The sequence below is a fragment of the Rhipicephalus sanguineus genome, chromosome 8 (assembly GCF_013339695.2).
Source record: "Rhipicephalus sanguineus isolate Rsan-2018 chromosome 8, BIME_Rsan_1.4, whole genome shotgun sequence".
Taxonomy (NCBI): domain Eukaryota; kingdom Metazoa; phylum Arthropoda; class Arachnida; order Ixodida; family Ixodidae; genus Rhipicephalus; species Rhipicephalus sanguineus.
The window spans coordinates 123,366,476-123,391,942 of record NC_051183.1 but is presented as its reverse complement, the minus strand read 5'-3'; the positions used below and the strand labels follow the sequence as shown (position 1 = coordinate 123,391,942).

The following is a 25,467-nucleotide window of genomic DNA, read 5'->3' as shown; positions in this document are numbered from 1 at the left end:
CAATTAGCGCTTATTCGCAATGCACCCTTTTGCGCGGACCGCCTGCGTTCCCATATGAAAAGTACACACGCAGAAAGTTCCAGAGTTACAAGGACATTGTGACGCTCCTATATAAAGTGCGTTGAATGCGCGCGTACAGTCGCGAGCAGCGCCTTCTGAGCAGCTGAACGCTTATCTATTTCCGCAATTAGCGCTTATTCGCAATGCACGCTTTAGCACGGTATTCAGTGATTCTCTATAACGCATATTCAGTATTTATTTGCTTTCATACTCGGATACTACCTACATTTCTTACTAATTAGCTTTTATTGGTAAGCATCACGCCACCGCGTTAAAGCGAATGCCTAACGCGTGCCCCAAGGTCAAGGACAACCTCCCGAGTTTACCAGTGACAGGTCTCCCGCAAAACAAAAGAGTTAATGCACTTGCACTTCTCTCTTGTGAACGTCCATGTGTACTTGGCCCTCCCCTCAGACAGATGATGCAGTACCCATTAAAAAAAAGCATTACCCTCTTCCTCAATGGAACAGCTGTTCTTGAGAAAATATGGTTCTGTTGAATTACATCACCACAGCAGCAGAGAGGTTGGCTTGTTTGCAATTCAGAATTTCACAATCGTAACACCGAAACACGAAGACTGTAGCAAATATGCAGAAAACTGGAAAAACTTTCATATGTGCACTCCCTCGTCCACCTGCACACTACGTTAAACTTTATTTATACAACAGCAACCTTCAATTATGCTACTATTCATAAAAGATCACCCAATCTACGTTAGAACACAGTGATGACTTTCTGTCTTTCTGTTGCCTATCTTCTACAATGTGTCATAATCTGTGAATCATCTGTTCAATGTGTTTGGTAATAAAGCACAACCAGTTACATTGAGCAGGCAGTGTTTCAGCAATTTGTTTTACAAGCACTAATTCATTTCTTCAATTTGCATGCACGACAAGTAGTCATACTTCAATTAATACAAGAACCAGTGGTTGCAACATTTTATTCGAATCAAAACAGCAGCAGTTCTCGTGTCAATGTAAGGATATAGGCATATATTTCCATCGTCGTGCACAGAACCTACTCCCAAAACTGAACACGTGGAACAACATATACAGTACAGCCTAAGCACTATGCATAATTCACAGCAGTAAAGCAATACGAAAGTAGGGTGTAAAATCTCATCATGATGCGCACTAACGTGTGCACTTCACCGTGCCAGTATGTAAGTATAATAAAAAAAAATAAGCTACCCAAGGAAGTTGGTGACAGCCTACACACGAAGGCAACTAATTAGTACAATAAGGCAAGCATCACTTTTGGGAAATATGAAACCGTGTAGACAGGCAGTTGTACAGTTTTTTATTTCATTAGTTTGCCCTATGGCATCAAAACATGTCGCACATCATTTTCGAGTTGAGTTTCCTACAAAAAAGCCCAAAATAGACCTGCGGTGTTGACTGTAGGTTCAATTACCAAGGTGCATAAAAGCATTCAGCAATGCCCACAAAATTACAAGGTTGCCTTCATATGTTGCTGTACATATTTACTCACAGATACCTGGAAGCCATCGTAAATTTTTGGAAGTGTGCTTGGGAACTTGTCGGCATAATCACATGACTGCAATGCACCAATACTTCTAATATGCATAACAAGTACAGCCATGCTTCAATGTTTTTATGCCAGCTAGTGCCATCTGTAAATCAAAAGTTCATCCTTAATTCCTCACTTGATGGCTTACGCATAATTACCGCATTGAAAATCATCCAAGCAACATGGCTGCAACGTCAACTTGCAATTAGGCAATCACAGGCACTAAATAAAAAAATTTCTGTAAATAGTGACTGGTCGCTTTGCACATTGGATCCTAGGACTTGATATGCCATGAGGATGAATAAAGATTGACCACACATATATAGAGACTGTGAAACAGTCAGGAGTTCATTTCATAGGTAAGGAAAACGTGAAAACGAAGTCAGAACACATAGCAACAAAGGGGACGGAACGACACACTACTAACAACTGAAGTTGAACATGTGCGGCTTTTTTAGTCATGTGTGTTTATATCTTTCTGTGGTTTTGATTACACTTCAGTTACTAGTAGCGCATTGTCCTGTCTGCCCCCTTCATTCCTCTATGGATGTGTGATTGTTTAGTCTTGTAATTTTTTCGTACTGTGTGTTTACATCTTTCTGTGGTTTAGATTAAACTTCAGTTGCTAGTAGCGCGTCATCCTGTCCCCTTCATTTCTCTGTGCTGTGATTTTTTTGCACCCTCTTTAACTATGAATATACACCAACTCACCCAACTGCCCCTGTTAAGACTTATGTTTGCTGAATAACACTGGGTCCACTCAGCGTCTTTTTAAACAATGCGAAGTTTTCATATGCACACGATATCAGAAAGGCTGCACGCAGTATTGCGCATAACACTCTGCATCAATACCAGTGTTGGCGTAAATGTGGTAAGATTGATGAGCTGTTCGACATAGTGTAAAGTGAGGCACATCAGGGTGTTCCCACAATCATGGGTGTCGGCAGGGGTTTGCACAAAGGGCACCTGCCGCCATCAAGACACACCAGCACTTGACCCCAGCCAAGCTACACCAATGCTCTCCTGCTCACCAGGCCGACACGTTACCCCGCCTTGCACTCCAGACAAAATCCTACCGACACTCATGCCCACAATACACTTGACTTGAACACAGACTGGTGGGCAAGCAACACTTGCTGCTTTGCCAGAAGTGTATTCCTGAAAATTACACAAAAAGAAAGTCCACTAAGATTTCTGTATACATAAAAATTAGGGGTGTGCGAATATCAAATTTTTCGAATACGAATCGAATACGAATATCCACCTTCGAATATCGAATCGAATATGGAATATCAAAGGAAAAATGCCTCCACAGTAACAATATTTTATCTAACATGTAGCTATTTGAAAAAAAAAAAAAAAACGTTAACAGCCTGACTGGCAACACAACATACACTGCTATCTCCAGAATACAATGTCCAGGCTAGCACAATGCACATCACAACAAAAGCAAATATTACGGCACAATGAAAGTAATGACTACATGTTATCATGAAGAAATATGAATTGCTCCACATGATCAGGCAGCAGGCGCTCCCTTGTAACAGAGACAACACCCCTCCCCCTCCTGCCACTGAAAAGGCACGCTCGCTTGGAACAGAAGTGGCTGGTATAGGGAGTTACATGGGGCAAAGCTTTGCCAGTCTGGGGTATCTAAAGGTGCCTACAGTCCGCCACCAGTCACGTGGGTCACTGTCTTTCTTCAGAAGTGGTCCCGCATAGTGAACGAGTGGTACAGCGGCACGTTACGGCCGCATAATATTGAAAATGTACGGTTACATGATCGCCAACAGCGCTGCACGTCGGAGATGCACCAGCAATAAATCATACGTATTGCGGCGGTCGTCGCAGGCAGATATCGTGCCTCCGTGTACTTACGATGTTTATCGCTCCTCTCGGCAACGTTTTTTAGCGATACGAACGCAGCAGAAATGTGGAAGACTAGTTATTTTATGCATGATAATCGAATCGCATATTCGATTTTTTCGAATATTCGAAGTTATCGATTATTCGAAACTTTGCGAATACACGATTTTCGAATCGAATACGAATATTTCGAATGTAATATTCGACGAATATTCGAAACTTTCGAATATTCGCACACCCCTAATAAAAATGAATGTCTTACCGAAGATTCGCACTTGACTACCCTTATTGCAGACATTTTGTCAAAACACGAAATAAATACAAAATTGAGATGCTGCTAAGTATTTTCTTGTGAGCTTTTCACTTCGTGTGCACAGGGTGAAAAACAAACGGATGTAAAAAAACATGACTGATCCCTCCGTCATAGGAATCGCTATAACACGAAAGCGAAACGTGTCTTCACAGAAGTAGTGCTTATTGTGTAGTGATATATCAGAGCTTGTACAATGTCTATTTATGTTCGGCAGCTATAGCACCGTTTGACGTGGATGCACCCATGTTGACAGCATGTCTCTATCGCGACGACTAACGCCCATGATCATGATTAAACCGTTGTCGTAGCTGACGGTGTGAACATATATTTGGACACAACGAATCGTGAATCCCGCGTAAGGATGATATCAACAAGCTCATTATCAACACTGGTACCCGGTATGCACTTCTTCAAAGCGTCGTCAATTAAGGAGAGAAACGGCACGGTGTGCGCTTTCTAGTAATGGGTAGCCGACGCCTGTGCTCATGCATACATAACACACACTGCGCTTCAGCCACACGGGTGGTAGAGGTTCGTAGCCTGAGCCGCAAACGCGTGCGTCCCTCTGGCCTCTGTCTCGCAGGCGCTCCTCTCGCTCCACCAAGGCACGACATTCGCCCGTTAAAATCGCGTCTTTCTGCAACGCATAATGCAGCAGTTTTGTTTGTCGGTGCTCTCGCAATTGAAGTAGTCGGCGGCGGAGAAATCCCGTTGGTGCTCGTGGAAGCTGCACTACTCCGATGAGCCGACGCACGATAACACGAAGCCAAAGGCAAAGAACGTAACTGCGTCAAGGGTGCCTCGGCGACGCCAGCGCGCTCAGTCTACAGACGCTTTAACCATGACCTCTGATGTCGCGTGCGATCTCGGAGTAAGCGCTAGTAAGTGTCGATCGTGAAGCATTACTTCTTTTCGCCTCTCACAGACGGCGGCACCGCCCCGCTCCGCCCGCCGCGAAAGAGAATGTGTGAAAGATATAAGGCGCGTTCGCGCCGTGCCTAGCATCTCCCGACTTAGTTCAGTCTAATAAAGAAAAAAAAAAAGACTTAGCTCAGTCGGTAGGGCGTCGGGTGCTTGCCATCGCGGCCGCAACGTCGTGGGTTCGATTCCCAGCGGGGTATCTTTTTCTTAGTTTTTTTCTTTCTCACCCGTTGGCGTCCATTTTATCAACGTCATATCCGTGACGGGTGTACTTGGTGGACCCCGGCATAAAACACTTTCGTGTTAAAAAATGCGAAACACCACCAGAAGTGTACTCTTGCCATGTTTACCATTATGTGGGTAGTTTTTGATGTCAGTAAAGTTATCATTACAAGTACACTTTAAAAGGGTTGTGAATGTTAGCAAGGTCTTGATTAACCGCACCTACTCTGTTTAGGAGTGAAGATTGGGCAACTTGGCACTGAACCATGGCAAAAATAAACAGCGCACTTCTAGTGAGGATAAACTAAGGCCTGGGCACAATAACAGCGCTTTCACCTTGTCAAATTGTGTCAACAGTCATGATACTATGTATTGACCTTGAAAACTATGGCAACATAATGCAAAAACAGCAAATTAACGAGAGGGAATAAACAAGATGATTCAACAATTTGGTTCAACAGACTCAACAGCTGACTTATATCAAGGCGAATAAATTAGCCTTGCACATCTCCTAATGGCTAAGAATATGCACATGTAACCTTGGCAAATTCCACTGTTGTTACGTGACCAATGAAGTTGCATTCCTTCCATGCCGTTGAATGGCCATTCCTTCTTTTCTGTTTTCACTGTTTTCTGATTTTCATTCTTTTCACTAGCGTAAATGTTCACCCTTTTTGATTTTGTCACTTTGCAGATGGCGTAGGTGTTTTGTCTTTGAATGCGCACGTTTCTTCTGCTTTGTCGTTCCTGTTTCTTTTTGTATGTGTATATGTTTTGCCTTTGAACGTGCACACGTTTCTGCTGCTCTGTCTCTCTTTTTGCTCTACTGGGCCTTGTGCACTTCTCAAGCTACCATTGTCGCTTTTCACTTGAGGCCCATTTCCTGTATTTTACTGGAATGAACATTTATCCATTCATTCAATACCATAAAACGCATGTGCTTCACAATACACACTGCACTTAGCAGATGTCTGTCACATGATATGGCCGTCATTGTAAAGCTTTAACATGATTTATTCATTCTACCTAAATGAATCCAAGCTAATGATGTTAGTGTACCTTGATATGCTATTTCACTGTTCCTTGATGCATATGTATGAAGGTACAGTGCTTATGTACCTATGCTATTTCAGGAGACGGGCAGAGTGCGCAATGCAAAATTCTTGCCGAAAAGTCTTTTCACTTCCTGACAATCTGTGCTTCGGTGGGTTCTCACCGCTGCATGGCGGGAGAAAGATGTCCAGGGTAGTTGACTGCATCCAAGGTAGATGCTGCAAAATGAGAGCGCACGGTCTCAATGTGCGCAAATTGACACGATGACGAAGGATTAAAACAAACAAGTGAAGTTGGAGAAAAGAATAAATCGAAAACAAAGTTGTCCTTTATGCACATTCCATCATGTGACAATGTGATAACCGTGGCCTTTTGCTCTAATGTATATTCCCTGAAAGCATCATGCCTCATTCATGCTTTATCGCAGGCAAGAAAATTATATCGTGCAAACAACTTTATGAGGGCGCACTCCTGGGTCGATTCACTGGTCGTATGAAGCATGTGTGATATTCACAGAAGTTCCAAAACGTGAATCACACATCATTGCTATCCGAGTTTAACGACTTAAATGCGAAGCATTTGTTAAACACTTCTACGACTTTGAACGGATCTATCTACCTATCTATCTAGCCGCCTACGACTCATAGCTCGTGTGGGTGTTTCGTTAATGGGATGTATGCCAAAATTCGTGTGGCATGACACGACTGCATGAAGAACATGAATGATGCGTCCTAACTTGAAAATCATGATATGCATTTCATTATCGACATGATTTACACGTCACTCTCTTGGTTCTCTTGCGACTGTTTCGTTAACTTGATATTTACCAAAATAGGTATAACGTCACAAGAGTGTATGACACACATAAACGGCAGTTTCTAACGTGCAAATCATGACACGCTTGTCATGTATGGCGTTATTTTGACAACATGGTCTCGGGGGCGCTAGTGGCCGTTTCGCCTGCTTCATATACACCAACATTGGTATTGTGCAGTGTGACTGTACGTCCAACATAAATGACAGCTGGCAACATGAAAATAATGACATGCATGCCATGTACACACTCCACGCTCATGGTGCGCTCGCGGCCGGTTCGCTAGCTTGACATACACCTAAATTGATAGAGCATGACGTGATTGTGCGACGAACATAAATGACATATATAGTAACATGAAAATAACGACATGTATGTCATTTACGGCATGGAGCCTGGTGCACTCGCGTCCGGTTCTCCAACTTGATATCACACCAAGATTGGTATAGCGTGACGTGACTGTATGACGTACATAAATGACAGCTGGTAACATGGAAACAATGAATGACATGCGTGTAATGTACGGCATGGGTTACATGCCACGCTCATGGTGCGCTGGCGGGCATTTCGCAAGCTTGACATGCCGATTTTCTTTTTTTTTTTTTGCTTTTCATTGCACTTTTCAAGCGACGCAATGTGCAGAGGGTCATCGACAGGTGCATAAGCGACGATAAGGGCTCGCAAAGAGAGAGAACATCAGTATTACTTACCATTTTTGTTTCTGACTGTGCCGAGCACGCAGGGTGCCCATCATCTGCTTGGTAATGCACAGCGGCACGCTCGCTTGAGTCGACAGGCCGTCGCGATTATCGCACTCGTAGCGCAGCATGTCGCACTGTCGTCAAACCACGCATATCACATCCAGCGGCGAGCACACAGTGAGGCTGCAGGCACAAAACGCGCAGACACGACCGACACAGCTGATCACTTGAGAAGTGGCGTTCACAAGGCCTAGCCGGCCTAGCCAGAGCCTAGCTACGACGATCGCGCCGCCGCGGGAACGACTCCCTCCTCACGTTTCTTTCTTTCTTTGTTTTTTTTTTTTTTTCGCGCGCGCATGCGGCGCGAAGCTTTGTCCCATTTCACTTCGGTAGCGCCTCGTCTGGCTTGCTTTTAACCTGGCGGGGGCGGGCCGCAGTCTGCAGCCGCCAAGGCCAAAGGGCTTCCTCGCTTCCTCTCCAGCCGTTCGGAGGGTCGCGTATATCTCTTTCTCTGGGCTATCTGTGCAAGGGATTTTAGTGCGCTGAAGCATGCCGCCTCTATCTTTTACTTCTTTCCCCCGCACAGCTGCATGCATGCCCGCCAGCACTGAAGGCATTATGGAAAGCTTCGGAAAAAAGAGAAAACAGGCCAGAGGAAATGAGATGGGAGTTTTTTGTTCCTCTAACTCCATTCGACGAATGGCGTCAGGTAGTGAATTTACCTCCTTTCTTCCACATAATTTCTTAACGAAGGAAAATTGAGGACGCAGAACTTTATTACACCCACCTCATTACACCCTAAGGTAGTACTGTCCAGATGAAGGTAGTATTAAGGAGGATTGTAGCCCTTAAAACGCCCAATTCGGCTAGTTTGCGTTTGCAGTGTAGAATGCACAGGCCGATCATGGTGATTATACACGTGGCCTCGATGATTAGCTCAAGCCGTGGTGTTGTAAGGCGCTCGGCAAGAGCTAATCTCAGAGTCAGCGATGCTAATTATTCTAAACATATTTAGAGCAGACATTAAACGCTTGAAAATGAATTAAAACATCCGGCGCACTCCAGAAAAATATGGTTAGCAGAACGCGCTGCCACTTTTCTTGCATGGGGGCACTTCTGCACTCAGTGGAATGGCAAACAAACTAAAGAATCTTTAATAACAGAGGGCTGAGCTAGTTGGTAAGTATTCATTCTAAAAAGACAGGGCGTGCAAACACGACGTTTGTGGTGTCCTGACTTCTTTCTTGTGCCCGTGTTTGCACGCCCTGTCTTTTTAGGATGAAAAACGAAAGAGAGTGGCTCTAGTTTGAAGACACCACCCAACCTTCTCGGACCGCCCTTGACGTGACGCCGTGTCCCATCGTAACCAATGGAACGGACCGCGCGCTAAGGGGTGGATTTCACCTTTTCCTACTGCTAGTTCGTTCAAAAGGGGGTGTCGCCAGAGCTCGGAAAGATTCCGAGTTTCGACAAATACAGGGCGCCCAGCATAGCACCCCTGTACACTGCTTCAACGGCTATTCCCCGAAGCGTTACTCAGTTGATTTGCTTTAATGTCGGCGCTTCTAGGACTAAAAAAAGTCCGCGCTTAATCTTGTGTGGTCATTTATTTGTAGGCCATTAACAGTGTAGCATTGGTTAGTCAAGGATGGCCGTGAAATAAAATACAATAGAAAATGCAATGCCCGGTTCAAATGAAAAAAAAAAAAGTTTACGTTTAATTATAAAAAATTTGGCTACTGATAAGTCTCAAAATGATGTCTCATAGGCATATTCGCCCTAATCGCACCGCTAAAACGCACACCCGCTCAAATCGCTCGCACTTCGAAGTCTCTTCTCGCCGCTCGCTCTCCTCGGTCTGTCTCGTCCTTCCCGCACTTTTTGCTCTCGTTTTCTCGGCCACAGGTCCAAGCACACAAAGGTGCATACACACAGGCACACGAATAGTTCCACGAAGTCCGAGGGTCTGGACAGCCGGCGCGAACCCAATTCCACACATTCGAGGAAACGGTGTCGAACGCGCTGCCGGGCACAAAGGCGCAAAGTATCGCGTTTCACCTCCTTTGCCAGTGGCACTGGCGTTGTTTCGAGCAACTCAAAGCCGTGCTCATCCTCTTGTATTCGAAATGGCAGAGCGCAGTAAAGTGAGGCTGCCTCCTTTATTCTGCCCAGGCGCCCCGCAGTGAAATGAGGCTCGCCGATCTCAGCTGCCCATAAACAAGGAGAGGAGGCCCATTCAGGCGGCCAACGAACACTCGCATGGCAGAACGCGCACAAAAAGAAGAAAATCAAACAAAACGAAAAAGATGGGGAGCAGTCGTGTACACATTGAAGTACATCTGAAAGTACACTAGGAGCGTCGACAGCCATTTCAGGTTTGTCCAGAAGCACAGACTGGCGCGATACATCGCAAGGCTCGCATTGATGTCGAAAGCTGGTTTACGGGCTTGATAAGTTGGAATAGATTCGCTGAAATCGGTGAGGGCGAAAACATTGGTGGCTTCCACAATTTCTTTGATGTAGGCGACCATCGTCGCGCCGTTTCACGTGCTTGTAGTCGTTGCTGAAATTTGTGAGGTTGACTGTGTCTTTCCCTCCATGCAGCTCGGGTATTCCTTTTGCTACGCTAATCTCGCAGTTCATCAACAGCCGCTGGTCGCCTTCAATGACGCCCTCTAGGTCTGCTGAGTTCTGAGTGCCGACGGGAATGATGACGCTGGAGCGAGGGGGAATGGTGACTGGATCTTCCAGCACATTCAAGGTGCGCTTTCCTGGCGGCCTGTGCGGCTGAATTGCTTTTTTGCTGGATGGTGTTATCGACTGGGACCTCAGGTTGACGACTGCACCATGTAGGCTTAAGTCTATACGAAGGATGCCATCTCTCGAGCAGTGCTCTAGGAGTACGAAGCTCGCGGAATAAATCCGGTTGCTAATGGTGATACTTCCTGTGCAGATTCCCGCCAGCGTTACTAGGTGACCTCCAGCTGGATGAATATCGGTACCTTTCCAGGCGGTCTTCACTGACATACTCGTTCGGGGCTGCACACGGAGCTGACAGCACTGGGGCCTCCAACAGGATTTCGGCCCTTTCTTAGCGGATGACGTTCGTAAATGTGCCAGGGGATACAGTGCGGAAGGGGTTCCAGGTGGTTAGCGTGGACTCTCGGTTCTCGAACCAGGCCCTCGCTCAATTTTCTAGGGCAACACAGACGTGGGCAAGCTTCTCCTCACGGTCCCAGTAGTTCAGCGTGGCGACTCGGTCGTATGCATCTACGGAGCTTTTGGGGTCCTCACGTGGTGATCCTAGGAAAGTCGGTGGCTCTCTGGTCTTTTGCATGACGACCGTAGTAGGCGGCACAGGGGCTGTAATCGCCTCTACGGTCTTTGTCACTGTCTTAGGCTGTCTGGCGGTTTCGGAAGCAGCACATAGTCTGGCTGTAGTCCCTTCGGCCTGTGGCTAGTCCGACATTGCGGGTTGTCTTTAGCGGCGTCTTCTTCGCGGCTTGGCCTTGCGTCAACTCTTCGCGGGGTGTACGGATCAGGGATGAAGCAGCACCTCTGCCAGATATGACGTCGTCGTGACGGCGAAGAAGGCAGCAGCCGGCGGGTTCAAGACGAGACTTTATTCTGGCAAACTTTTGTCCAAGAAATGAGAAGTTAAAGTACAGTCGGGCGCTATTTGAAGGCTATCGCGCGAGCGTCGACCAAGAACTACAACAGCGCCGCGTCCCAGAATACTCTTTCGAGGAGAGGGAGGTATCAGGCAAGCTTCCCTCACTCTTTCTACTACTCCTTATGCTGCCATCCCTTCCGACTGGGGAAGGCACATTTTCATCCCCGCGATATATTTTCTTCAACGAAGCAGTGCGAAGCACCAACGTTACAATATCTTTCCCAGCAATTTTGTTAACGTCCGCGGAGATAAGTCAACCAAGAATACACTTGATTGCAACGAATGGAAAGATTAAAATAGAGAAAAAGGGTGTAGGGTTTGTCGTAGGGGTGATGAAACAGCCAACGAGGGCGAAAATAATGCGTGATCTTGATTTTTCCTGTCTCAAAAATGTGCCGCTATGCCCCTGGGACGCTAGACCGGTCGACGCTCGTGCGATAACCTTCATATCGCGCTCGACTGTACAAGCGGTGAACAGAACATCGGCCGCTCATAATCTCATCATCGGTGGAACGCATCGTCTTTTATACATCAATCCTCGAACCTTGCATCGTTACCGCTGATGTTCGCCTAAGCTCTCGAATAAACGTTTCTCTTCGCGTCCTGTGCGTAATCTTAAACGCCCAACCGCATGCACGCGATTTTCAAGCGACGGCGACGAGCGACAGCGACAAACGGGCTCCGTCGCGACAGGGGCACCCACATGTTCGCGACAAAGTGTCACGGCTGCTCGATTGAAAACTATCGCGTGCACGCAGGTAAATGCGAAAAAGAATTACAAAGTAGATGAATGACATTTAACATGTCAAATTTATTGTCTTGTGTGAGATAAGGAAGGCATAAAAGAGTTTCGTGACTCTTTTTTCGCAATCTTATGTTTAACCGCGACAGTAGTATCTGCTGTGATCTCGAGGTGGCGCCCGGAAGCGTACGCTACCTAGGCTGCGTCATGTTAGGGTTAGTCCACGAGGCGCATCTCTACAACGTTTCCTTTTGCTGTCGTGCAACGTTTAACCCATATATGCCCAGTGTCCTACATATAGGACGCTTCTTTGATGCACTCTAACATCACTATTTCTTTAGCTGATGACTAGCGCCATCTACAGCACATCAAGGCCTCATTCTCAATGTGTGCAAGCCTACACATTGCTTGATTTTCATGCTGCCACGTGCCGACTGCCTTCTCCGGGCAAACGCGTGCTTTGTGTGAAAAACTTCATGGAGCGGAAGAAGCGCACGTGAAATCCCGATCGTTTTCTCCGTGCACTTGCGTGCGTTTTGTGAAAGACGTCAGGAAGAGGAAGAAGTGCCATATCGGTATGCACGTGAAATGTTTCAAGGCTTATCACACCCGCACATAGCACCCCTAATGCCCAGTGTCCTATATGTATAGGACGCCTTGAAAAACAGTGTTGCGTTTACCTGGCAGTAAATAAAGAACTTGTGTTTTCTTTTGTGGGTACAAGTACACGTTTTGTGAAAAAAAATTTGTTTTGTCATTTTTTCTGAGTTTGGCATATATGGGTTAATAAAAGCAGCAGCGCCTCACATCGCTGCCTCGCAAGGAGGACCACCTCACACGACGACGATTTTGACATTGCAGCAACCCACCAACAATGCAGCAAGCTACCACCGAGACATCAAAACGAACCGTCGAACAAAATTAATGACAAAATACAGCCGCTGCCTCGCTCTCCGCGTGAGATGGGGCTGTAAAGAAGGTAGTCTATAACTTCCATCCCTTGAAGTACGCGCCGATTAGAAGCATCAAGAACAAATTGCAACCGAAGCAAGAGCCAGGGATGCTTCCACGTGGCCGGATATCGTCATGCTCACTTCCGGGCGACAAGCGACTTTTTCTGGTCTTCCAGAAACCTGCGACGTGACAAGCGACGGCGATGGATGGCCCTCCGCGACAGCAAATCATGTCGCTCGTCGCTGTCACTCGAAAATCGCGTGCATGCGGTTGGGCCTTAAGAGATTGATCTCAAACAAGCGCGAAGCTTTCCAAGCATTGCGGCGTGGCCTCCGCCGAGCGTTGCTAACAGTGTTTTGTGGGCGAAACTCGAATACATCAAAATAACAGAAGAAAAGCGCGTTGCAACATTGAGGATATAACCTGCTGTAATACTCCACCGCGGTGGTATAATGGATAGATTGCTTGGCCGCTGACCCTAAAGTTGTGGAGACTTGATGCCGGCCACGGCGGTCGCATCTCGCGAGATCCTAGAGCCTGTGTCCTTCGCGACCCCCTCAGATGATAAGGGGGACCACCCGCTGCCCACCCCGTGCGCAAGCTTATCTAGATTTACCGTGCTGAAAGTCATGCTAATACTCTGAGAATGTATTATTTCATACGAAAACTATTCACACAGCAGAAAATATTGTTTAACTTTTACAGAAAACAGGTATAGACAGGGGATTAGAATTATTGGCCTAAAGCATATAATACCAAGAGAATCTACCAAAGTTTTCATTTGATTTGGTCAATACCCTGACAAACTCTTAGTTGAACTTATGAGTTACAGAACGAGCAACATGATTGGCCACTTCTTACTGCATTCCGTTGACGTCATATTTTTGATGTTCTAAGGAAATAAATGTACAACTGCCCCAAACGCTTACGTAACATGCCATCCACTAAAAATGCGGATTCCTGCTCTAATAATGCTCGGCGCCTCTAACCTAACAGGTACCTGCGTAGGTCGCAAGGACTATTACAGGCTGAAACATCTATTTGGAAGCTATCTTGTGAGACAAAGCGGCAATATAGCTTTCTCGGAAATTTTGATTCCGCAAACTTTGGGGAGGGGGCGTACGTCCTATTTCTGGTTCCTCTCGGGGTGTAAAAGTGTGAGTATTTCGGCACGCTATCTTAGTAAAGGCAATACTTCTGAGTATTTGCAGAACAATAACAAAGTGTTCAGAACACCTTCTAAAGAAGACCATCAATTTTGGTGGATAATTCTACCCTGTGTCCAGGAACAGCCGGCAATGTTTAGGTGTGGAAATTCCATGGTAAACAAACCTGCGATTGAACATGAGTATCTCCAGAGTAGTCGTGTCTGTAGAAACGCAATCTTATAATTACTCGATACAATGAGGCGTGTTGCTTCTCAAATGTTTTGCTTATGTTTAATGATCGTTGTCTGCTTCCCAAATTTTTCTTCGTGCAGAAGGACCAGGACGACCCCGCACTTACTGAGTTTGCCGATGAGCTCTCAGGTGCTGCTCCAGACGTATTCGGCAGTGCGCTCAACGTCCTCGCAGTATTCGATGTCGCGAACGAGCGGATATGGCAGAAAGCCCCCACAATGCATCTGAGCACCGCCTGCACATTCACAGATACTAACCCTCAATGCTGGGCCACTGCACGCCAGACAGCGTGGAACTACCTCTTGAACTCTCGTGGAATCGAGCTTGTTCAGTTGCAGAGGGGTGCATTTTACTTTCGCACCTTGAACGTGGACCCTGATGACTTGACGAAAACAGACGATGCAAAATTTCTCTGTTTGTGCCTGTGGATTTTGCGGCAGCACCGTTGCATCTTTCAAGTCTCCCTGTCAATTCCCGTCCTCGCACCGAGGCATAGGTCTCTCTTCATGCATCTGCTAAAACTGACGGAGTACGTGCAGAAGTTGGAAATTCACGAGCATCAGTTCAGAGCGTCGGCATGCGATCTGGATCCGCCGGCAGGCACGTCAAGATTTCAAGATTTCGAAGGCAAGCCATGGGCGTACAAGCTGGACTGCCTGTCTCAGCTGCAAGAGTTGGGGTTATCTACTGTGAGTCTTAACGATGAAGACTGCGATGCTCTGATCCGCTCCATCGAACGGAACAAGTATCTCGTTGCCGTCATCCTAATCGACGTAGAGATGAACATGCAGACATTTGCCGGTCTCGTTGACAAGATTGTGAAGCTCGAAAAACTACAGGACTTACGCATAAAAATTACCGCCAAAGAACCCAAGGCGATGTTCGAAAAAACCTTGTCTCTGATTGGTAAGGCGCCTATTCTATCAAGACTCTACGTACACGTTGACTATGGCATGGAAAGCTTGCTGACTGGTCTCCAAGGAAACTGGACACTCGCAGAGCTGACCCTGGAGCCGACAATTACCAGCTCAGTTGTTCTGGCCAAGCTTTGGGCATTTCTTGAGAAGAATCCTTGTTGCCGACGCCTCAAACTCTGTGTGGACCTCGCTGCGATGCCAGACAACTGCGACGCGCTAAACCATTTGGAAGAAATCATGCGTCACTCCCCTGTGCGAGTTCTAGTGCTTTCCGGATCTATCATCAATTCTCGCCAGTCGTTGCAGATCGCCGACGCTCTCGGGGAAAGCCGACTCATTGAACTCCATCTGGACGGATGCCAGATCCGTTGCGAGGCCATCCCCTCCTTCATCAGAGCCGTCAAGAGCTTAAGGAAGCAAGAGACTGCGTTCTTCGAGGAGCTGAACCTTGGAGCCGTTGTTGGGGATGAGGAGGAGCAAATCGAGGTGTTCAGGCTCGTGACTGCAGCACACGTCAGACCGTGGATAACGATTGCGCTTAATGACTGTGTTATGAATATCTCCTTGCCGTGGGTGTTTCGCTCAACAGGAGGAAATCGTAATTTCGCCAAGCTATCTTTGTCAATCAGGGAAGGAAAATATCAAGATCTAATCTTCCATTCCCTGCGGTACGCGGCGCCGACGTTGCAAAGCCTCTCCATCGACAGTGACAAGGTAAGCTTACTTATTTCATGCATAACAGCGAAAAACACGAGATCAACGGTAGAGTGCACAATACTTCATGAAACAAAGGGTTGACGTGTCCCCCTTTGGTACGCGCTCTGCACTGTTTAAACAGTAATCCGAAATGACACCAATATCTCTTGCTGCAATTGTCTCACTTATTTCGTCCGTGCACTCCACTATGACTTGCTTACTGGGCTTGCGGTAAAGTGCGTTCCGCCTGGCGCACTGAAGAGGGGTGGCTATAAGATAAAGGAAACATTCACCTCCGTAAGATGAGATGAGCCCCCACAGTTTGGGAGCGCAAGCAACGCGCTGTGTCGTGGTGTCTGACACAGCTACATCTTGAAATAATAAACATCGTGAAAAAAAGGAGGCCGAGAAGGATCCAAGAAATACAACTTAGCTATGTGCATGTTTGCGCTATTTGGTAATCCAATGATGCTACTATAGCGTACACTTCAGAGACGAGGGATGTAAGAATACAACACACAAGCGCAAGGATCCAAGAGCACACGCAATATGTTAAAAATTGCAAAGGTTCTAATTTGCCTCTTCATTGTCGCAAAAGTGCTTGTAATCCAGGTTCTGATAGGACGGCAATTTTGCATCTGCATAGGGATCTGCGTACAAGCGAAATTATGGAGGCTTTATACGTGTCACTGGAAGGTGACCAATGCACCTGTCAACCTTCGGAATCCTCATCACATGCAGATGCATTATACCTAAGGGATGGTTCGGGTTATGTTCATGTTTAACCAGCCACTTGTTTGGTTTTCTGCCACCTTTTGTTTCCTTCAGTAAGCAAGATTAGTGTTTCTTATCGTGTTTTTCTAGATGCTACTGATATTTTGTTTCAAAATTTTTAGTGGCGAGTCAGCGCCCGTGTCTGTCGTTCCTTCAATCAACCTTGTTTTTTCGCGTTGTTTATTCGTTCAAGATGGAAGCACACCAACTTGCCGAATTAACCGTTCGGATGAGAGCTAGTTTTGCAACGTTACTAGCGTACATTAATTTGTTGAAGGGACACTAATGTGAAAAACAATTTACCTTGTATTAGATTTTTTTTTCTGAATACTAAAAACAACGAGCATGCTCCGAGGAGACGCTTAGTAAGCGAAACTGCCGGCTTCTTCTGCTCAGAAAATATTGTAGACGAAAATATGGTAGACGTAATATTGCGTGGCAGAAGCGTAGAATCGGGCCGGGCGTCAAAACATGAGAATTGCGCAATGCGCAGGTGTTTTAAAGGCCCACCCATTACAAAGCGCTCCTTTTAAGGGACCTCTCCCAACCCTGTTATTTTGCTGAGCTTGGCAGTCCATGTCCAGCTCTCGGCAGTCCAGGAGGCTTGCGAATGGGCAGAGGGTCACGGCCTTCCAGTACCGGCGTAGGCGCAGACAGCGACTGTGGGCGACCGCCCTTCGGCGGCTGTCTGATTGGGGTTCTCCAGGACCAAATCAAATAGGCTGTCGGTCGAATTGGTATTCCAATATCGGGGAAACTGCGCAAAAAGATACGCTTGTGTTCTTGTTTTCTCTTTTTAGAGCGAAGTATCTTATGGCGGAGTGCAATCTGGTGGTGGTGTGCGGCGTGACCACCCTTACTGCGCATGCGCATATCCTCTCCACACACCTCCTCTCCACTCCACTCACCCCTCTTCCTCTGAAACGCGGGCTAGACATGCCGAAATTCTCTCCTGCGCAACGCCGCGATGAGCACCCGCGCATGCGCGTCCCCTCCCCCTCTCGCACGCCTGTCGACCGCGTTCCCCGCTCACCCTGTGAGAATTAACGGCCAGGCTAGAAGGAAGAAAAGACGCGCGTAGCGTTCCTCTTCGCGTTCCACGACGCGACGTCCGTAGCATGCCCAACGAACGCCAACGGAACGCGATCGTGCAAGTGCTCCGGCTTCGCATCGCCTCATGGTCCCCTTTAGCGGGAAATGGTGTTGTCCACGTTTATGGGCAGTTTCGCTGATCACTGTGACGCAATGCAGTTCATTTCACTTTCACGCCATTACAAAGTGCCCAGACATATTTATCATCACGGGCAAGATCAACAAAGTGAGGAGCTGCGTAGGTTCGTGTGTTGCCTAATGGACGCGTAGAGGGGCCTACGCTGATTCTCGAAAGGAGCATTATAATTTAGCTTCATCTTGTACTCGGTTACAACGCAACACTAGATACGGACAAAAACAATGAAGCGTCCAACATAGCGCAGTTGTTCGTTTCCTTTTTTTTTGCCTTTGCGTAGTGTTGCGCTGTAACCGAGTTCAAGATGAATCCCGACCAACTGGCCCAACTTGGCGTCTTGCTGTAATATGGTTTATGGCTGTAGTACACGCTTGTCAACTGTACTTGCAGCGGGCATTCTAAGATAGTTTAAAACGGCCAATGTTACGCGCACAGACATTTGCTCCCTTCCGGCACAGTGGAGGTATCCAGCGAGAACTGAAACCCGGCTGGTAAGTGATAATGCGATGCGGAGCCCGATTACACTATCGCGTTCTAGTCTTGAAGGTGATCCTCAACCGTCCAGATGGATTTTTTTTTTCATGCGAAGCATTTCTTAGCGAACCTCGGGCACTTTTACCGTTTGTGTTTGCATATCTATCCTAGTGGCCGTCTGTCTGGGCGCTCTCCTGTTCGTTTCTGTAACTTTTATTATAGCAAAATTGGTATAACAGGGCATCAGTTAGGGCGGGCACGGTTAACTTTTTCATGACATGAATAACGCAAAACGCCTGTCGCGTACGCCATGAAAGCCTTCCCAACAGTCACGCGTGGCAAATTCCCGCATACCCCAGTTCACGTTAACCCGGTATGTTCCGCAGGTGATTCAGTCTCAATCAACGAGGTAACCACAAACATACACATTGAAACCCAAGGCAAGTAAGAGAGCTGAATGCAGAACTCGCCTGGAAAACGCTAACAGCTATCCTGGTCCACGTGGTGCGCCATAATGACGCAGTGTTCTCTTCATTTCTTATGAGGCTACAGCTTTCATTCACACAGCCAAAACAATCTCCTCAGACTTGCCGCTGTCAATGTTGTCTGTGCACGACCTCGAAGAACACGTTCTGTTAACAAACTGGCGTGTTATCAGATTCTGAATCCTGGAGCGATGAGCCCACTTTGTCGACCACAGCAAGCGGCTTCACTGCGGGTGCGGAGGCGTGCGCACACAAAGGAACATGGCGATGCGCAACTTCGACGTAGGCCGCATTCCATTCGTCGGCCGCTAGACAGAGCACACAGACAAGCAGTTGGATCCGCGAGGTCTGCACTACGCGCATCAATTACAATAAGACAGGCCACTCGCCGCCATTTACCTGAGAGCTCTCAAGAACCCCTTTCACCATAGGCGTGCGCAGGGTTCACCATTAGGGGGGGGGGGCGAAGGTTCATCGCAGCGCTCCCCCCTTGTAAGTCAATGTACGCGGCAGATTTTGCGCCCCCCCCCCCTCTTAGGTTATTAGGGGGGCGGCGGCCGCCCCCCTGCCCCCCCCCCCCTGTGCGCACGCCTATGCCTTTCACACACGGGCTCGTGAAACGTGCTGGCGTTCTCGATCATAACGGACAAGTATAAGCACATATCAGCTTACCGCGTCTGATGTTGTTACTACTCATGTTGACGTTGTCATCGTTACGCAACTGTAAGCTAGTTATGTAGCACATATGCACATATCGCACATATATAACACATGTGCGGCTCTTCAAAATGTGTGCGCGTATACCATTTCCTCACAACTTTAGCGTCATTTCATAACGTTTAGCTCAATGTGAAAATTACGCCACGGTCACCTTACCACCGCACGCTTTGCACAAGTGATTCCCAAGTTCGTGGGATCTGGCGAACTTTTTCAAAAGGTGGAATATGGGCTTAAATTTGGTCAGGCAAAATTCCTCCGCTTAACACCAAAAAAACATCTATCTAAACTCCTCTTGCTCCTCTCAACCCAGAAATTAGTAAACCATTCACTCATGGTGCAAATATTACGCTTGTTTTGATGACAGATATTAATTCCGAACGGTGGAACGGCGATCAAGTGGCTGGAGAAGTTGCCGGTGCACTTCTTTTCATTGGAACTTAGGCAGATAGGCGCATACGCCACTCGTCTTTATAGCTGTCGGATGTGGAACTAGTGTTAGTGGTTTCAGGGTTGAGAGCGCAACCAGGATTTTAGACCGCCCATGTACAGGTGTACGTCCGTATCAGTCTCTTAAAAGGCAGAGCTTTTTTCATCTCTCTAGCCCATGTCCTTGCGATTTACTCTCTAGTCTGTGAAGCAAACACGCCTGCGGATAAGATTTCCTTAAATACGACACCCCCGAATTCGAACTGTTCTCCAGATTTCTTTAGAAAAATTACACCATCTCCCGCTAAAGGGGACCATGAGGCGATGCGAAGCCGGAGCACTTGCACGATCGCGTTCCGTTGGCGTTTGCTGGGCATGCTAGCTACCTCGCGTCATGGAACGCGAAGAGGAACACCACGCGCGTTGTGTCTTCCCTCTAGCCTATCCGTTAATTCTCACAGGGCGTGCGGGGAACGTCGACAGGCGCGCGAGAGAGGCAGCGTAGGAGCGGAGAGAGAGAGTGGGGGGACGCGCATGCGCTGGCCCTCATCGCGGCGCTGCGCAGGAGAAAATTTCGGCATGTCGAGCCCGCATTTCAGAGGAGCCAACCGAGGCAAGCGCTGGACTTTACGCGCGCAGCGCTCTGCCATTTGAAGGAGAGGCGACTAGAGGAGGAGAGTAGCGTATGCGCCGTCAGAGCAGAAGCGAGAACGCAGGAGAAGCGCAAGCAGGTGCTGGTAGAGAAGTGGTGAAAGTAACACGCAGCTGTTGGAGAGATGGAAGGAGGAGAGTCGCGCATGCGTAGTGTGAGTGCGGACTACAACGCTGCGTGCGGATGACCACGCCACATTACATACCCCCGAGCAAGAGATACCTCGCATCTAAAAATTGCCTTCGTCCTCGTTTTCTGGCTAAAATCAAGAAACAGGCGCGTCACGTCCAGAGAAAACTACGGAGGACTTGTTCGGAACGTTGTAATACAGTCAGTCAGAGAGAAAGATTCTAAGTTCTGCCAAATTGGTCTGCGTTATAACTGCAGCTTCACAAGCACCCATCTCTGAAGAATGGGTAACTAGACAAGTTGTGAAACCATCGATATGAATCTAACCTATCATGCTACCGTTGCGTTTTCCGTTCTACACATATTTTATTTGATGCCACAGCCCCCTTCGTGTTCTCTCCCCCTTTGAGTAGCGGTACCACTGACGCGTTGGTGTCATCTTCAGTGCTATGTTGTGTCCTTCCATTAGAAACCTCTCCTTTGCATTACGGACAATGGTGACCATTTGCACAAGGCAACGTTAGTGACCTGTAGGTCCTTCTAGCAACGTGCTGCGTCGAAATCCCGTCACTTATTGAATAAGATTTGCTAAAAAGTTTGCGGTGGCTTAGCTCGCTATGCCGGGATATACGTAACGTTAGTAAAGGTTGAGCTGATTATTTTTAGCTTTCCAGATTGTCTAGCATTATTAGCCTTCTTCTGTTCATTCTTCGTACGCTGAACCGCTAATTGCCAGGCAACTACTTAGCGATCCGATGAGGTAAGCTTCTCGGTTCTTCTGCGCCGTTGAGCAGCATTTGCGCTCTCCTTCTCCATGGCGTTACCCACCTGCAAACGCCAGCCAGAGGCGCTATCAAGCAGCCCCAGTGCAGTGTCAGACGGCAACTGCAGAGTGAAGGCGAATAGCTGCGCGCGCGCCGGCGCCCCTGTGTCTATGGCTACGACGTCACTCCTCTCGAATGCGGCGCAGACCCGCAGCGGCGACCCGCGCGCGGCGGTGGCGGAGTCTGCGCGCACGCCGGAGCCAGCGTGTCTGCCACGCCTGCGACGCCACTCCTCCCGAACGCGCAGACCAGCAGCGGCGAGCCGCGCGCGGCGGCGTCTGAGAGCGCGTGAGATCCCAGTTACGGTGACCCAGCTGTGACATCACTTATCCTCGCGCATGCGCAGCACGGCTCATGACCATCAGCGCAATATCGGCTCCGGCTAGGCAAGTGTAGCTAACGCTACAAAACCAGACTAGATTGCTAAGGCTGCTCAACGAGCATAGCTGTGATGAAGTGCCCCGACGCCGCTGAGAAGGCAAACGTAGCGGCGTCGAAAACGCAAAGGCACGCGCATTGAAATAAAGCTGGTGCGACGTATTCCTGCACGTGCACACGTGGTGCGTGAAAAACAAAAAGAACAGGCCACGTAGGCCGATCAGACGGAGCCAGTAGCTGGAGCGGATAAGACGCGTTGGTCTGTATGAACGTCAACGTTTGGGGAGGCCAACATCTGTCGGAGGGAACTGGTCGAGCGTCAACGCCGAAAGACCTTCAGAACACGCCTTCTGCCCTGGCGCCCAGCCGACGCAGATGAACCTGCAACATCCCGTCTGGCCCTTCTCGTCTAAGAGCATCAATGCCGCCTCGACCACTAGGTCAAGCCCCAGACGCGTGAGCGTGTCGTTTGTTCGAAGTTATCTCTAAAGACGCTTTGCATTTCATTGTGATTGCTGTGTTTTGTATTTGTCTTGCTTGTGCGTTTTTGTGTTCGAATATATGTTTGCTGTGCCAGATGCGTCCTCTTCCTTGCTGCGCTATCAAGCGTTTGACACCACTCAATATGCCTGCTTCCCGAACCTACTACCGTAACAATAACATTTTCTACGTCATCTCTCCTGCAAAGTTTTTCGCTTTTTGCGTTGTTTATTACACACGTGAATGATTGCGCAATACATGGTGTCACTTCTGTATCGGTAATGCCACGCACCCTTTCTTCTGTACAACAGATGATTTTGTGCAACGCTACTCCAATATAGCGTGACAATATTTACAGATACATGCTGCTTGTCATTCTTTTTACATTATCTCTATTTTTACTGTATACCATTCTAGCTACATTGTCTTTCATCGCTATTTTAACGTTGCTAAGCGTCCGCTCGTTCTATATATCCTGTGCTACTGTAGTTTATAAGGTTAACGTCGTCAGTGTAGCCCCTCGAATGCAGTGCTTCCTAAGGAAGCCCATCGGTTATCGCAAACAGTTTGCACCGCCTCAGAATTTCTTTTTGCCACTTTGTGCTGCGCATTTCAGAATTGTATCCTTTGTGGAAGTCGAATTTAATGGCTTGTTTTAATCCTGCAATTCTGTGCGCATACCTTGGGGAGGCTAACTTCTGACCATTAGGCAAACCAGATTCTCAGCCAAAGCGCCGGGAGTTGGCACTGCGTAATCAAGCACGAGCGGATAAACAGATACGTAAAGTGCTTATCGATTGAAGCCCGTTACTCGGAGCGCGTGACTGCTGGTGGTGAGTGAAATGAGGGCGAGAGTGTTCGTGACGCGTGGTGACATCTGGTAGCCAAACAATTCAGGCCGGCTCCACCAATAACCACAGACTAAACGGTTGATTTCCATGGCTGCAAAACACTGCGCTCGCATGTCACGCTGCGCGAAGCGGCCGGAGCTGGCAGGCGTGCGTTACGACCGATTGCAGCGCATTGTCGGCCCGCTGAGAACCACGCTGAACGACTGTTTACCGGATGCAGTAACCAAGTGTCAGGAATGCTCTTGTCCTCACCGTCACCCTCACCGCCAACAGCTACGTGCTCCGAGCACCCTGCACCAATCACCGAGCACTGTACCTTGGAGCAGGGTTGTGGCAAGAATGTCGCTAATGCTTTGTGTTACCATGCGCAGGTCATCAGTAAATGGGGCGCAATGTTGCTTGCAGTCGTAATCGAGCGCAGCAAGCTGCTCAAGGTTCTGAGTCTTCGTGGTCCCATCTCACCCAAAGGTTCCGAACAGATACTGGAGTCTCTGGCCAAGTCTCGAAGCGTCCTTATCCTCACGATCGAGCGCTGGCGCCTGATAAACAACGTGGCAATCACATTTAGCAACATGCTCCACAAGAATCGCAGTCTATGTCGGCTCGAGTTCTACTGGAACGACATCAAGGACTACTTGCCTTTCAAGGAGCACCTTCTGCGTGGTCTCATGACCAACCTGTCCGTGGTGGTTGTGAAGATGTACCGAGGCAAGCGTCGCGATGAATTTCCTGAGCTCAACTTCGAGCTCTTGCAGTACCTCCGCAGGAATGAGATGATGCTCGCCTGGGCTGCTGACGTCGCCCTGAGGGACGACATGCGCCAGGAGGGCCTGATGATCGCAGAGTTTCTTGACATTTGTGAGGCGTCCCTGGACCTTTATCAGCGGAACGCTGACATCTCACCTGGCACGGCTGAGAACCGCGTGCGCCTGGCCCGTATGGCGACCAGGACTCACTACTACAACCTCCACACCGCGTTCCCTGTCGCGTTCAGATTGTGGAAGAAGCCTGCAGCCCTAAAAGCCGCCCAGAACCTCGTTCTGTCTATGCGGCCCGTCGTATTGATGACACTGCTGGGAATGGAATATGGAGGTCTACCACAGGAGGAGGAAGATGATCTCCCACAGAAGGAGCAAGATAGAAGTCTCCCACAGGAGGATCAAGATGGATGTCTCCCACAGAAGGAGAAAGATGGAGGTCTCCCACAGAAGGAGAAAGATGGAGGTCTCCCACAGAAGGAGAAAGATGGAGGTCTCCCACAGGAGGAGAAAGATGGAGGTCTCCCACAGGAGGAGAAAGATGGAGGTCTCCCACAGGAGGAGAAAGATGGAGGTCTCCCACAGGAGGAGAAAGATGGAGGTCTCCTACAGGAGGAGAAAGATGGAGGTCTCCTACAGGAGGAGAAAGATGGAGGTCTCCTACAGGAGGAGAAAGATGGAGGTCTCCCACAGGAGGAGAAAGATGGAGGTCTCCCACAGGAGGAGAAAGATGGAGGCCTCCCACAGGAGGAGAAAGATGGAGGCCTCCCACAGGAGGAGAAAGATGGAGGTCTCCCAATGGAGGAGAAAGATGGAGGTCTCCCAATGGCGGAGGAAGACGAAGGTCTTCCAATGGCGGAGGAAGTTGGAGGTCTTCCAATTGCGGAGGAAGTTGGAGGTCTCCCAAATGATGTGTGAAATCGTTGTCATAACTTTAACTCCAGATGAGGTCAGCGGCATGGACTGGTCGCACGAGCGAGTATTCCCACACCTTTTCTAATCCAATTTTCGCAGTTGTAATTTAATTATTCTGTAACACTTATTTTGAGAACTGTTTAGCGCCTGAAATCTCATCAGAATTCCTATATTGGTAATATTTACGTAAGCGTACACACATTTGCTCTAATCTATCTTACGACGTGATTATGCAAGTTACATTAAAGGTCATTTATGCTCCATTTGATTCATGCAGATGTGTGCTGGGTTTCTTATTGTAGTTGCTTATCGTGTGGAAATCATTTTTTCTACATGTAGTCTAAGATGTCGTTACTACTATCGCCACTTACGAATTTGAAAGAAAACAATTGCTGCTGAATACAGTTCTGACACGTCCACCTACATGCACACGCGAAAACACTGGGGCAAAGATCTTTTGTCGACGGATAGAGCCACGGAAAAGAAATTTCATCAATTGGACCATGATCAC

The 25,467-nt window shown here is 48.0% G+C and overlaps 1 protein-coding gene across 1 annotated transcript in view; it reads left to right on the top strand.

Moving 5' to 3' along the window:
* The window catches only part of LOC119403487 (uncharacterized), a 57,234-nt gene extending 32,275 nt beyond the window's left edge, over positions 1–24,959 (top strand). The window contains exons 2-3 of the mRNA XM_037670418.1: positions 14,330–15,880; positions 23,655–24,959. Of these exons, the coding sequence (XP_037526346.1) occupies positions 14,330–15,880; positions 23,655–24,959 (2,856 nt within the window). The remainder of the gene's footprint in view (positions 1–14,329; positions 15,881–23,654) is intronic.
* Positions 24,960–25,467: the final 508 nt, after the last annotated feature.